General features: G+C 47.8%; 3 protein-coding genes and 1 pseudogene across 4 annotated transcripts; all 4 read right to left on the bottom strand.

The window, feature by feature from the left end:
* Positions 1–2687: 2687 nt before the first annotated feature.
* Positions 2688–3969, bottom strand: LOC311124142 (histone H2A-like; the record flags this gene model as incomplete). Its single annotated transcript, XM_084198346.1, has 2 exons — positions 2688–3069; positions 3587–3969. 2 exons carry the CDS (start codon positions 3967–3969, stop codon positions 2712–2714), a joined length of 741 nt encoding a protein of 246 aa, XP_084054472.1. The 3' UTR covers positions 2688–2711.
* Positions 3970–4641: 672 nt separating this feature from the next.
* LOC311124128 (histone H1-like) lies at positions 4642–5265 on the bottom strand (the record flags this gene model as incomplete). The annotated part of the gene is made up of 1 exon (XM_084198336.1): positions 4642–5265. One exon carries the CDS (start codon positions 5263–5265, stop codon positions 4642–4644), a length of 624 nt encoding a protein of 207 aa, XP_084054462.1.
* A 2214-nt stretch (positions 5266–7479) lies between these two features.
* LOC311124143 (histone H2B-like) lies at positions 7480–10571 on the bottom strand (the record flags this gene model as incomplete). The annotated part of the gene is made up of 2 exons (XM_084198347.1): positions 7480–7812; positions 10563–10571. The coding sequence occupies 2 exons, from the start codon at positions 10569–10571 to the stop codon at positions 7480–7482; spliced, it is 342 nt and encodes a 113-aa protein (XP_084054473.1).
* A 1176-nt stretch (positions 10572–11747) lies between these two features.
* Positions 11748–12309, bottom strand: LOC311124144 (histone H3.2-like; annotated as a pseudogene). The gene has a single exon. The product of its transcript is annotated as a histone H3.2-like (transcript).
* Positions 12310–12511: the final 202 nt, after the last annotated feature.

Here is a 12511-nt window from a genome sequence, read left to right on the forward strand (position 1 = left end):
AAGGCGGGAAGGAAGACGTGGAGAAGGACTATTGAAGAGGAGATGAAGAACACCGGAAGCATCGAGTGAAGAAATGGGCCCGGAACAGGGTTAGGCCGAGATGCACTGTTGACGCCCTATGCTTCATTTAGGACCTCAAAGAAATGAGTCAACTCCTATAGGGACTATTTTCACCGCCACCTGCTGGACCAGAGGTCATGTGGCCAACACTCTGCTTGAGATCATTAAGAGCTATAAGGAGTCCATCAACTACCTGGTCAGTCAAGTCATATAGGGGGGGATTTCATGGCCACCTGCTGGAGCAGAAGTAATGTTTGCCAACACTGGCCTTAAAATCATTAGGAGCTATAAGGAGTCCATCAACTAACTGGTCAGTCAAGTCATATAGGGAGGGATTTCATGGCCACCTCCTGGAGCACAAGTAATGTTTGCCAACACTGGCCTTAAAATCATTAGGAGCTATAAGGAATAAATCAACTCATCATTCAAGTCATATAGGGAGGGATCTTAGCACCACCTGCTGGATCAGAAGTACCCTTCACCGTAGGCACAAGAGAGCCATCATCTCTCAACCGGTGCAATTTCCATAAGTATGTGGTAATAAAACAAACAACGACCGCTCATCATATAGGCAGTGGTTTCAAAACTCTAAGCGCGTGTTCAAGTAGAGCACACCAAATCATACATGTAGGCCTACTTGTTCATCACACTGAATCAGTGTTTAATCTAGAAATACATGCCTCGCGTTGCAATACGTGTTCTGGTAATGTCATTGCTTTCCACAATGCAATGCTCACATCACTTTCCGTGTGATATTGTTGTTCATTTGTTCAAATGTATTTGACTATGACTTAATCCGACTGCTCTGAATTCATAATCACCTCACGGTTTGGTGTTAACCTACCGATTTTCAACTGCTTTGCCTACTGCAGATTAGGAACGCTGTCATGAAAATGTATGCTTGGGAAGTCTAAAATGAGGGTAACTCCCCTTAAGGTAAATGTCTGTGTTCTGAGTGGCAAAAAAAATACTGATTTTTTAATGCCATTTAGATATGTGCATACAGCCTGTCCTTAGGCAAACGCATTTAGAAGGGAAAGAAGTGGAACCAATGAATACTTTTCTTGCCTTGGGGTTGAAGCTCCATTGTATCTCTCGTAAGTAATGGGTCTGCCCACAGAGATCCTATACTAGTTAGTGTTGTAGTTCCTATTTCTACGGTTTTGCCTACCTGCAGCAATCAGGATTTACCTGCAGTGTTGATTGCGAATCCGTAATTTCTCATCTCATAATAACAGATGTTTTGCAAACCGTTGATGTTTAAATAAATGGATTCCCGGTGTCCGGATACCTTTTCTCTTAAGGGATCTGATTGAGTGAATCCAAAGTAAAAATGTGAACATTTTTCTGACTTGGTCTAAATACATTATAGGATGAATCATTCAGGTAAAATAACACAATGTCTATTTGAGTTGAATCAACATAATATAATCATTTTTTACCTCTATCATCTTTACTCTATGTATTGGACCACATCTAAACAACTTACTCAAGCTTATCTACGCATAAAAACAAGCTAAAAGATCTACTCAATAATATGACGTGTGCTTTTGTTGACTGTAATAGCTTGAGTACATTCCACAAAGTCATTTTTTTACAGTGTATCTAAAGACACGTTTGTTGTGGTGATGCACTTTTTCTTTGACGTTGAACTTGCATTGAACAGACAAATCCATTTCGTTACAACCCTTTTGTAGTATGATTTAGGAATATTTGTGGATGATCCTAATGTCTATGCTTGAATAGTGATTGGTTGTTGGTGAAATATTGTTGAGAACCCATCGTTTCCTGCCCTTTTTTCACTATTGAGCAATGTTGAAACATTTGTTTTGCTATTGGATTCATAATGGTGACCTGGGACAAGTAATTAGTGAAAACCAGAGTTCAGCAGTTGCCATTAAAGCGATCGAACCAAGTCATCCTAATAGGCTAGTATTAGCCTAAAGCAGGGTTTCCCAAACTCGGGGCACGTTTTGGGAGTTTTTGCCCTAGCACTACACAGCTGCTTCAAATAATCAACTCATCATCATGAAGCTGGAGTATTAGAATCAGCTGTGGAGTGCTAGGGCAAAACGCAAAACGCGCACCCCTTGGGGACCCCAGGACCGCGTTTGGGAAACGCTGGCCGAAAGGGAATCACCATGATGTGCAGTACCCACATTTAACCACAAGATGGCCTCCGTGCTCCACTGTAAAGTTTTGGCCTCTGCATGAGTCTCTCAGCAGCACTGCAACATGGGACTTTCAAAGTAAGTTGGCATGCAATGTTTTTTCTGGACTGCATGCAAGGCTATTATTACACACAACTAATAGTGTCAATTATTCATCTGAACACAATTCTTGTTACTATTCGGCCTATATTATCACTCGTTTCTTTTTCCCCTCCTTTGTAAAGCATTTTACTGTGCTACTATAGTTCAAAGGAAGTGGATGATGCCAGATGGTTGTGTATATACAAACAAACATTGAAGCTAGACTTCAGGCAACTAAAAGGTGCAATACGTAGCTTTTAGACGTGTTAGTGAACAACATACATGGTGGCTAATGTAGAGGTGCGTGTATACATGGAACAATTGTGCCTTTTTGATGGAAATATGGAGGTGGCTCTTAAAAGAGCCTTTGGGGGATTTTCGAGTTCAGGTCATCCTCATTTATGCGCGCTCTCCGCGAATACGGCGGGCCAGCTGGATGTCCTTGGGCATGATGGTCACCCGCTTGGCGTGGATGGCGCACAGGTTGGTGTCCTCGAACAGGCCGACCAGGTAAGCCTCGCTAGCCTCCTGCAGGGCCATCACGGCGGAGCTCTGGAAGCGCAGGTCGGTCTTGAAGTCCTGGGCGATTTCTCGCACCAGGCGCTGGAAGGGCAGCTTGCGGATGAGTAGCTCAGTGGACTTCTGGTAACGACGGATCTCTCTCAGAGCCACGGTGCCGGGCCTGTAACGGTGAGGCTTCTTCACACCGCCGGTGGCCGGGGCACTCTTGCGAGCAGCCTTAGTGGCGAGCTGCTTCCTGGGGGCTTTGCCACCGGTGGATTTGCGAGCGGTTTGCTTGGTTCTGGCCATGGCGCTGGGAGTATAGCCTCGAAATGCCTATGTGAAGTTTATAAAGCCGGCAGTGGCGCCTGCTGATTGGACACCATCTCCCCACCACCCCGATTGGCCCGTTGCGCAGGCCTCCTCCGTTGGCCATTGGACGCGAGGCCCGGCCTCTCCAAAATTCAAACTCCCGGTGCGCGCGCAATAGGACGCCGCCGGCCCTTTACGCGCAATAATAGTCGCCAAAGTCAAGAGTGACATCTTATAGGCACGTGTAATCTAATGCTAGCCTGCTATGGCAAACGAGGCCTAGTAGGTGTAGTTGTTCATGCAAGGCCTCATGTGGGCACAGAATGTCGAAATAGTTGTGTATACACCCACTCAATGTATTGCGGTCATAGAAAGGTACTTTGCGCTTTTGGAGAGCTAGGTGGTTGGCTCTTAAAAGAGCCTTTGGGGGTTGAGTAGTCAAGTTGAAGTCGCGAATTTACTTGGCTTTGACTGCCTTCTCTGTCTTCTTGGGGAGTAGCACTGCCTGGATGTTGGGCAACACACCACCCTGAGCGATGGTCACACCGCCGAGCAGTTTGTTCAGCTCCTCGTCGTTACGGACGGCCAGCTGCAGGTGACGGGGGATGATACGAGTCTTCTTGTTGTCACGGGCAGCGTTGCCGGCCAACTCCAGGATCTCAGCAGTCAGGTACTCGAGCACGGCGGCCAGGTAGACTGGTGCGCCAGCGCCCACACGCTCGGCGTAGTTGCCTTTGCGCAGCAGCCTGTGCACACGGCCCACAGGGAACTGGAGACCAGCACGGGATGAACGGGTCTTTGCCTTCGCCCTGGCCTTGCCTCCGGTTTTGCCTCTTCCGCTCATATTGGTAGCTTGAGAAAGTCACAGAAAGTCTGAATGAGCCGCTCGCCACTTCGAGAGCCGTACATATACCTCGCCACAAGAGGCAACGATTGGCCACCGGGCCGGTGTGGCCTTATCCAATTGGAGCGAGGGACAGACGGACGGACAGACAGCTCTAAGCCGGTTCCCACCCACAGGCAGCGAGTGAGAGGCTACTTTGTTTCCCTCCGACTTTGTTACTTTGTGTCATTTCGCGTGAGCGCCAAAATGAAATCCTCACATTATTTCTCTCCAAATGGGAAACAAACAGCTGGTGAGGGTGCACTCTTGAGTTTGAAATCGAAGCCACTATAGTATTGTTATTGTTGTTACATGGCACTTGTAACACATCACAGCAGCCTGCCTCTGAACGGGAATAGCCCAGTGGCTCATATATAAAAATGGCTGGTGAGGGTGCACTCGTGAGGTCGAATTTCTAAGCCATTTTGGCCCTCTATTATATGCCTCTCCCTTCGCACACACCCAGAGTGGGACAATGTTGTGTGCGTAAAAGTAGCCTAGTGTGCGTAATTTCTTTTTCACGACAGGTAGTACATGGAAATCAATGCGCTTTCTATGGAAAGAGGTGGGTGGCTCTTAAAAGAGCCTTTTGTGGTACAACATGTGTCGAGTAGAACACTGTTTGTAATAGGTTTACTTCTTCTTGGGGGCTGCCTTCTTGGCCTTGGCTGCCTTGGGCTTGGCGGCTTTGGGCTTGGCTGCCTTTGTAGCCTTCTTGGGGCTCTTGGCTGCCTTCTTGGCCACTGCGGCGGGCTTCTTCACCTTCTTGGGGCTCTTGGCGGCCTTTTTGGGTGTAGCGGGCTTCTTGGCCTTCTTGGGGGACTTCTTTGCGGTGACGGCCTTCTTGGCTGCTACCTTCTTGGGCTTCTTAGCCGCGGCTGGCTTCTTGGCGGCCACCTTCTTTACTTTGGGGACTGCGGCTTTCTTGGCGGGCTTCTTCGCCTCGACGGCTTTCTTGTTGAGCTTGAAGGAGCCGGATGCACCGGTGCCCTTGGTCTGGACCAGGGTGCCCTTGGTGACGAGGCTCTTGACTGCGATCTTGACGCGGGAGTTGTTCTTCTCCACGTCGTAGCCGCCTGCCGCCAGCGTCTTCTTGAGCGCGGCCAGGGACACGCCGCTCCTCTCCTTGGAAGCGGTCACAGCCTTGACGATGAGCTCGCCTACGCTGGGTCCCGCTTTCTTGGCCTTGGCTGCTGCCTTCTTCTTGGGTGCCTTGGCCGGTGCGGCGGCGGCGGGTGCTGGTGCGACTTCTGCCATGTCTGTCTGTCGTTTGGTCCGGTACACACACACACACGGTCTGCGAGGAGTAGTTTCCTGTAGATGCTGTTCTGCGCTATTGAAGCTCCACACTGAGCAGGGGGCTGGCCTTAAACGCGACATGAGAACCACATCAAGCCACCCAGCTCGGCTTCTCTGGGCTGGCCAAATGCTCTTTCACTTGTGTTTTCTGTTCGCCTATATCGGCCCAAAAGTCACCGACGGAGCCGTGTTTTTGCTCCAAAAGCGAACGGCCCAGCGAGCAGACTTGTCTCCGTTCAGAATAAAGTCATGTGGGCCGCGGAAGGGCCGTGCATTTTGTTGCGACTCGCTCAAAACCTCACCGTTGGACTGTCGGGTGGAGCGGTGCGCACTGGTTTTCCTGTGCTATTTGTCTCCTAAATGGCCTAAAAGTGCATCCGATTGCGAGCAGCACTTGTTGTGTAGTGAGCCGAGATGTCTGGCAAGGGAATCAAATGGTTTGGTGTCCCCTGATGTGGTCCAGGGTGTTTTAAAGAAGTGCTCTTTTGGGGACCTTAAAACACATGCACCTGTGAGGCCTGGCTGAGACGAGTGTTGTACTTCAAGTTTCAAGTTGTATTCGTCGTATGTACAGGATCCACATGGTATAAACTGTCCTACGACATGCTTACTTGCACTGTGTGTGTATTAGTACTTTTTGTGCACTGGCAGTGTGTGTGTTGTTGTTGTATTTGTAGCCTACTATTTCTACACAGTGAGATTGTGTGTTGTCTTCCCCTCCCTTCTGGTAGGTAGGTAGGTAGGTAGGTAGGTAGGTAGGTAGGTAGGTAGTTAGGTTGGCTGTCTCTACTAATATATTGTTCACCTGCTTGACTCCGCAGCGTGACTCGGCTCGGTCTTTGTGTCTGTGGGTCTTGGTGTCTGGCTGGCGCTATGGAGGCTGGCGCCCCATGGGCTATGGCGCGTTGATATAGGCCTAGATAGAGGGAGTCTCTATCTCTCTCTCTCTGTCAGTCTCTGTCTCTCTCTCTCTCACTCTCTCTCTCTCTCTCAGTCTCTCTCTCTGTCTCTCACTCTCTCTCTCAGTCTCTCACTCTCTCTCTCTCCCACTCTCTGTCTCTCTCTCTCTCTCTCTCTCCCTCTCTCTCTCCAAGTGGGACAAGGGCTGCATATGTGGTTGGACTGGGAGAAGAATCCCAGCAGGTGCATGTGGGTCAGAAGGCTGATTGCGGCCTCTTTTCTTTTCCCTGTTGTATAGGCTATCCCCAAGGTAGTCATTGGAATCCACTACTGCTCCAACGACTATCACACTCACTCCTTCTCTGTGTTATACTGTGACTTGGCCTACAGACACATTCATATCCCCACTTTGTCACGTGGAAGCCACTGCCTTTTATCCTGTTGCCTCGTGAGTGTAGTAGGAAGGAAAATACACTACGTGACTCAAATGTACTACACTTCACATGGACATTTTGAGTCATGTAGCAGACGCTCTTATCCAGAGCCACTTACAGTTAAGTGAGTGCGTACATTTTCATACTGGCCCCCCGTGGGAAACGAACCCGCAACCCTGGCGTTGCAAGCGCTGTGCTCTACCAACTGAGCTACAGGGGACTATATGGATGATGCGACCTTGACCGGAAATGACCTGTAGGCCAAAAGGGCTACGTTCATATATATATATATATAATTATATACATTCATTCATATTGTTCACCACCTTTTTATTCTTGCCATTATCATTCTCATCATTAGGGTATAGTCCAATGATGGAGCATCCATTCACTCCATCCGTGTCCTACCGATTCAGGAAGTCAACTCAAAATGACTATCCGCTCATTAGACGACAAAAGGCATTTCTTTCCAATCAAACCCAACAGACTGCCTTTTTGATTCATTTATTTACACCCTTTGTCAAATGGTGCCATTTTACATTGCCTTCACCTGGAATGGAGCCCGACAAACATGGGTTACTATTCAGCGCGCAAAGACACCAAAAAAGGCGCGCTAAACCCCTACGCTGGAACGGGCAGGGGAAATGATACAATGTAGCCGCTCTCCGAGCCGGCGCGCGCCGCCCATTAAACAATGATACAATGTAACCGCGGTCGTACAATGTAACGCAGCCTACCTACGCATTCATTCGGTGGCGATGGAATTGCTTTTTTTACTGACAGAGTGGGTGGCTCTTAAAAGAGCCTTTGGGTTAGTAGAGCAGTCCAAATGCGCTGTTTACTTGGAACTGGTGTACTTGGTTACGGCCTTGGTGCCCTCGGACACGGCGTGTTTGGCAAGTTCACCGGGGAGCAGCAGGCGCACTGCGGTCTGGATCTCCCTGGAGGTGATGGTAGAACGCTTGTTGTAGTGGGCCAGGCGAGAGGACTCTCCGGCGATACGCTCGAAGATGTCGTTCACGAAGGAGTTCATGATTCCCATGGCCTTGGAGGAGATGCCGGTGTCGGGGTGGACCTGCTTCAGGACTTTGTACACGTAGATGGCGTAACTCTCCTTCCTGGACTTTCTGCGCTTCTTGCCGCCCTTCCCTGCGGTCTTGGTGACGGCTTTCTTGGAGCCCTTCTTGGGCGCTGACTTTGCTGGCTCGGGCATGATGATGTCTCGTTGCTTCTCAGAAACGAATGAGGGGGTGAAGGGCGCTTACCCGTCTTATGAAGAGGAAGCTAAGCAAAGTCAGCGGCCGTAGACACTCCCCTGCTCCCTCCCTCCCTCCCTCCTCTCTATAGCCTATGCTCTGTGACCGATGGGGAATTGTGTGTTTCAAAAGGGGGGCTTTAATAGGTGTCCAAATGGCACGATTGTTGTGCCAAATAATGCTGGTGATAGAATTGCCCACTTTGGCACCGTCAGACATAGGGCTCCCATTTTGGACTGTGTGTGTGTGTGCGCGCTGTCCCCCTCTTTTCGAGCCACGTCTACCGACTCGTGGTGGCTTTATGTTGTCCAAATTCCACTATTGCTTGACCCAAAATAATAACGTTCTTACACTTTGCCACTGTCAGATATAGGCCTCCCTCTGTGCACTAAAACTGGACGGGACATTAGAATCCTCTAATTAATACTCCCTGTCCACTCGAAGTGGCTCATACTTTCTTACTAAATAGCATACAATTTTATATATATATATATATATATATATATATATATATATATAACACTATATGGAATGGGCCCATTTGAAGCGGATGTGGGTGGCTCTTAAAAGAGCCTTTGGGTTCGAGTCGGGGTGTTGAGGTTCCGAAGAGAGTGGGTTTAACCGCCGAAACCGTACAGGGTGCGTCCCTGACGTTTAAGAGCGTAGACCACGTCCATGGCGGTAACGGTCTTCCTCTTGGCGTGCTCGGTGTAGGTGACTGCGTCACGGATAATTGTCACTTACCTGTACTTACTGGCTGCCAGCCCTCGGTGGAGTATATCGAGGAACAGAGGGTGCCTTTTAGGATAAGGACTAACAAGGTTTTGACTAGGTGGGATACAGCTACGACCGGAAGTGACTTTTCCCTAGCAGGTTAGGCTAATTAGGCTAGAGTGCAGATACTTGACATGTACAGTACAACAACAAATCACAGAGGGCCTGTTACCACAGCCTATAGGCTTGAACATCATAATATAACAATATATAATAATACTCATACATAATAATCGAAAATCACCTTTGACTACAGTGACATTGGTAGTAAGTAGGCTACAGTATAATGGATAGCTACCCAACTGGGACAGAAAGTGGAAATGGAAGGGGGACACGCAGTGAGCAAAACTCCTAACGACATAAAAACACAGACACTTCAGTGGAACGCACAGGGCAAGGCGGGAAGGAAGACGTGGAGAAGGACTATTGAAGAGGAGATGAAGAACACCGGAAGCATCGAGTGAAGAAATGGGCCCGGAACAGGGTTAGGCCGAGATGCACTGTTGACGCCCTATGCTTCATTTAGGACCTCAAAGAAATGAGTCAACTCCTATAGGGACTATTTTCACCGCCACCTGCTGGACCAGAGGTCATGTGGCCAACACTCTGCTTGAGATCATTAAGAGCTATAAGGAGTCCATCAACTACCTGGTCAGTCAAGTCATATAGGGGGGGATTTCATGGCCACCTGCTGGAGCAGAAGTAATGTTTGCCAACACTGGCCTTAAAATCATTAGGAGCTATAAGGAGTCCATCAACTAACTGGTCAGTCAAGTCATATAGGGAGGGATTTCATGGCCACCTGCTGGAGCACAAGTAATGTTTGCCAACACTGGCCTTAAAATCATTAGGAGCTATAAGGAATAAATCAACTCATCATTCAAGTCATATAGGGAGGGATCTTAGCACCACCTGCTGGATCAGAAGTACCCTTCACCGTAGGCACAAGAGAGCCATCATCTCTCAACCGGTGCAATTTCCATAAGTATGTGGTAATAAAACAAACAACGACCGCTCATCATATAGGCAGTGGTTTCAAAACTCTAAGCGCGTGTTCAAGTAGAGCACACCAAATCATACATGTACTTGTTCATCACACTGAATCAGTGTTTAATCTAGAAATACATGCCTCGCGTTGCAATACGTGTTCTGGTAATGTCATTGCTTTCCACAATGCAATGCTCACATCACTTTCCGTGTGATATTGTTGTTCATTTGTTCAAATGTATTTGACTATGACTTAATCCGACTGCTCTGAATTCATAATCACCTCACGGTTTGGTGTTAACCTACCGATTTTCAACTGCTTTGCCTACTGCAGATTAGGAACGCTGTCATGAAAATGTATGCTTGGGAAGTCTAAAATGAGGGTAACTCCCCTTAAGGTAAATGTCTGTGTTCTGAGTGGCAAAAAAAATACTGATTTTTTAATGCCATTTAGATATGTGCATACAGCCTGTCCTTAGGCAAACGCATTTAGAAGGGAAAGAAGTGGAACCAATGAATACTTTTCTTGCCTTGGGGTTGAAGCTCCATTGTATCTCTCGTAAGTAATGGGTCTGCCCACAGAGATCCTATACTAGTTAGTGTTGTAGTTCCTATTTCTACGGTTTTGCCTACCTGCAGCAATCAGGATTTACCTGCAGTGTTGATTGCGAATCCGTAATTTCTCATCTCATAATAACAGATGTTTTGCAAACCGTTGATGTTTAAATAAATGGATTCCCGGTGTCCGGATACCTTTTCTCTTAAGGGATCTGATTGAGTGAATCCAAAGTAAAAATGTGAACATTTTTCTGACTTGGTCTAAATACATTATAGGATGAATCATTCAGGTAAAATAACACAATGTCTATTTGAGTTGAATCAACATAATATAATCATTTTTTACCTCTATCATCTTTACTCTATGTATTGGACCACATCTAAACAACTTACTCAAGCTTATCTACGCATAAAAACAAGCTAAAAGATCTACTCAATAATATGACGTGTGCTTTTGTTGACTGTAATAGCTTGAGTACATTCCACAAAGTCATTTTTTTACAGTGTATCTAAAGACACGTTTGTTGTGGTGATGCACTTTTTCTTTGACGTTGAACTTGCATTGAACAGACAAATCCATTTCGTTACAACCCTTTTGTAGTATGATTTAGGAATATTTGTGGATGATCCTAATGTCTATGCTTGAATAGTGATTGGTTGTTGGTGAAATATTGTTGAGAACCCATCGTTTCCTGCCCTTTTTTCACTATTGAGCAATGTTGAAACATTTGTTTTGCTATTGGATTCATAATGGTGACCTGGGACAAGTAATTAGTGAAAACCAGAGTTCAGCAGTTGCCATTAAAGCGATCGAACCAAGTCATCCTAATAGGCTAGTATTAGCCTAAAGCAGGGTTTCCCAAACTCGGGGCACGTTTTGGGAGTTTTTGCCCTAGCACTACACAGCTGCTTCAAATAATCAACTCATCATCATGAAGCTGGAGTATTAGAATCAGCTGTGGAGTGCTAGGGCAAAACGCAAAACGCGCACCCCTTGGGGACCCCAGGACCGCGTTTGGGAAACGCTGGCCGAAAGGGAATCACCATGATGTGCAGTACCCACATTTAACCACAAGATGGCCTCCGTGCTCCACTGTAAAGTTTTGGCCTCTGCATGAGTCTCTCAGCAGCACTGCAACATGGGACTTTCAAAGTAAGTTGGCATGCAATGTTTTTTCTGGACTGCATGCAAGGCTATTATTACACACAACTAATAGTGTCAATTATTCATCTGAACACAATTCTTGTTACTATTCGGCCTATATTATCACTCGTTTCTTTTTCCCCTCCTTTGTAAAGCATTTTACTGTGCTACTATAGTTCAAAGGAAGTGGATGATGCCAGATGGTTGTGTATATACAAACAAACATTGAAGCTAGACTTCAGGCAACTAAAAGGTGCAATACGTAGCTTTTAGACGTGTTAGTGAACAACATACATGGTGGCTAATGTAGAGGTGCGTGTATACATGGAACAATTGTGCCTTTTTGATGGAAATATGGAGGTGGCTCTTAAAAGAGCCTTTGGGGGATTTTCGAGTTCAGGTCATCCTCATTTATGCGCGCTCTCCGCGAATACGGCGGGCCAGCTGGATGTCCTTGGGCATGATGGTCACCCGCTTGGCGTGGATGGCGCACAGGTTGGTGTCCTCGAACAGGCCGACCAGGTAAGCCTCGCTAGCCTCCTGCAGGGCCATCACGGCGGAGCTCTGGAAGCGCAGGTCGGTCTTGAAGTCCTGGGCGATTTCTCGCACCAGGCGCTGGAAGGGCAGCTTGCGGATGAGTAGCTCAGTGGACTTCTGGTAACGACGGATCTCTCTCAGAGCCACGGTGCCGGGCCTGTAACGGTGAGGCTTCTTCACACCGCCGGTGGCCGGGGCACTCTTGCGAGCAGCCTTAGTGGCGAGCTGCTTCCTGGGGGCTTTGCCACCGGTGGATTTGCGAGCGGTTTGCTTGGTTCTGGCCATGGCGCTGGGAGTATAGCCTCGAAATGCCTATGTGAAGTTTATAAAGCCGGCAGTGGCGCCTGCTGATTGGACACCATCTCCCCACCACCCCGATTGGCCCGTTGCGCAGGCCTCCTCCGTTGGCCATTGGACGCGAGGCCCGGCCTCTCCAAAATTCAAACTCCCGGTGCGCGCGCAATAGGACGCCGCCGGTCCTTTACGCGCAATAGGACGCCGCCGGCCCTTTACGCGCAATAATAGTCGCCAAAGTCAAGAGTGACATCTTATAGGCACGTGTAATCTAATGCTAGCCTGCTATGGCAAACGAGGCCTAGTAGGTGTAGTTGTTC

Source organism: Coregonus lavaretus, assembly GCF_964263955.1.
Source record: "Coregonus lavaretus genome assembly, contig: HAP1_SCAFFOLD_528, whole genome shotgun sequence".
NCBI classification, from domain to species: domain Eukaryota; kingdom Metazoa; phylum Chordata; class Actinopteri; order Salmoniformes; family Salmonidae; genus Coregonus; species Coregonus lavaretus.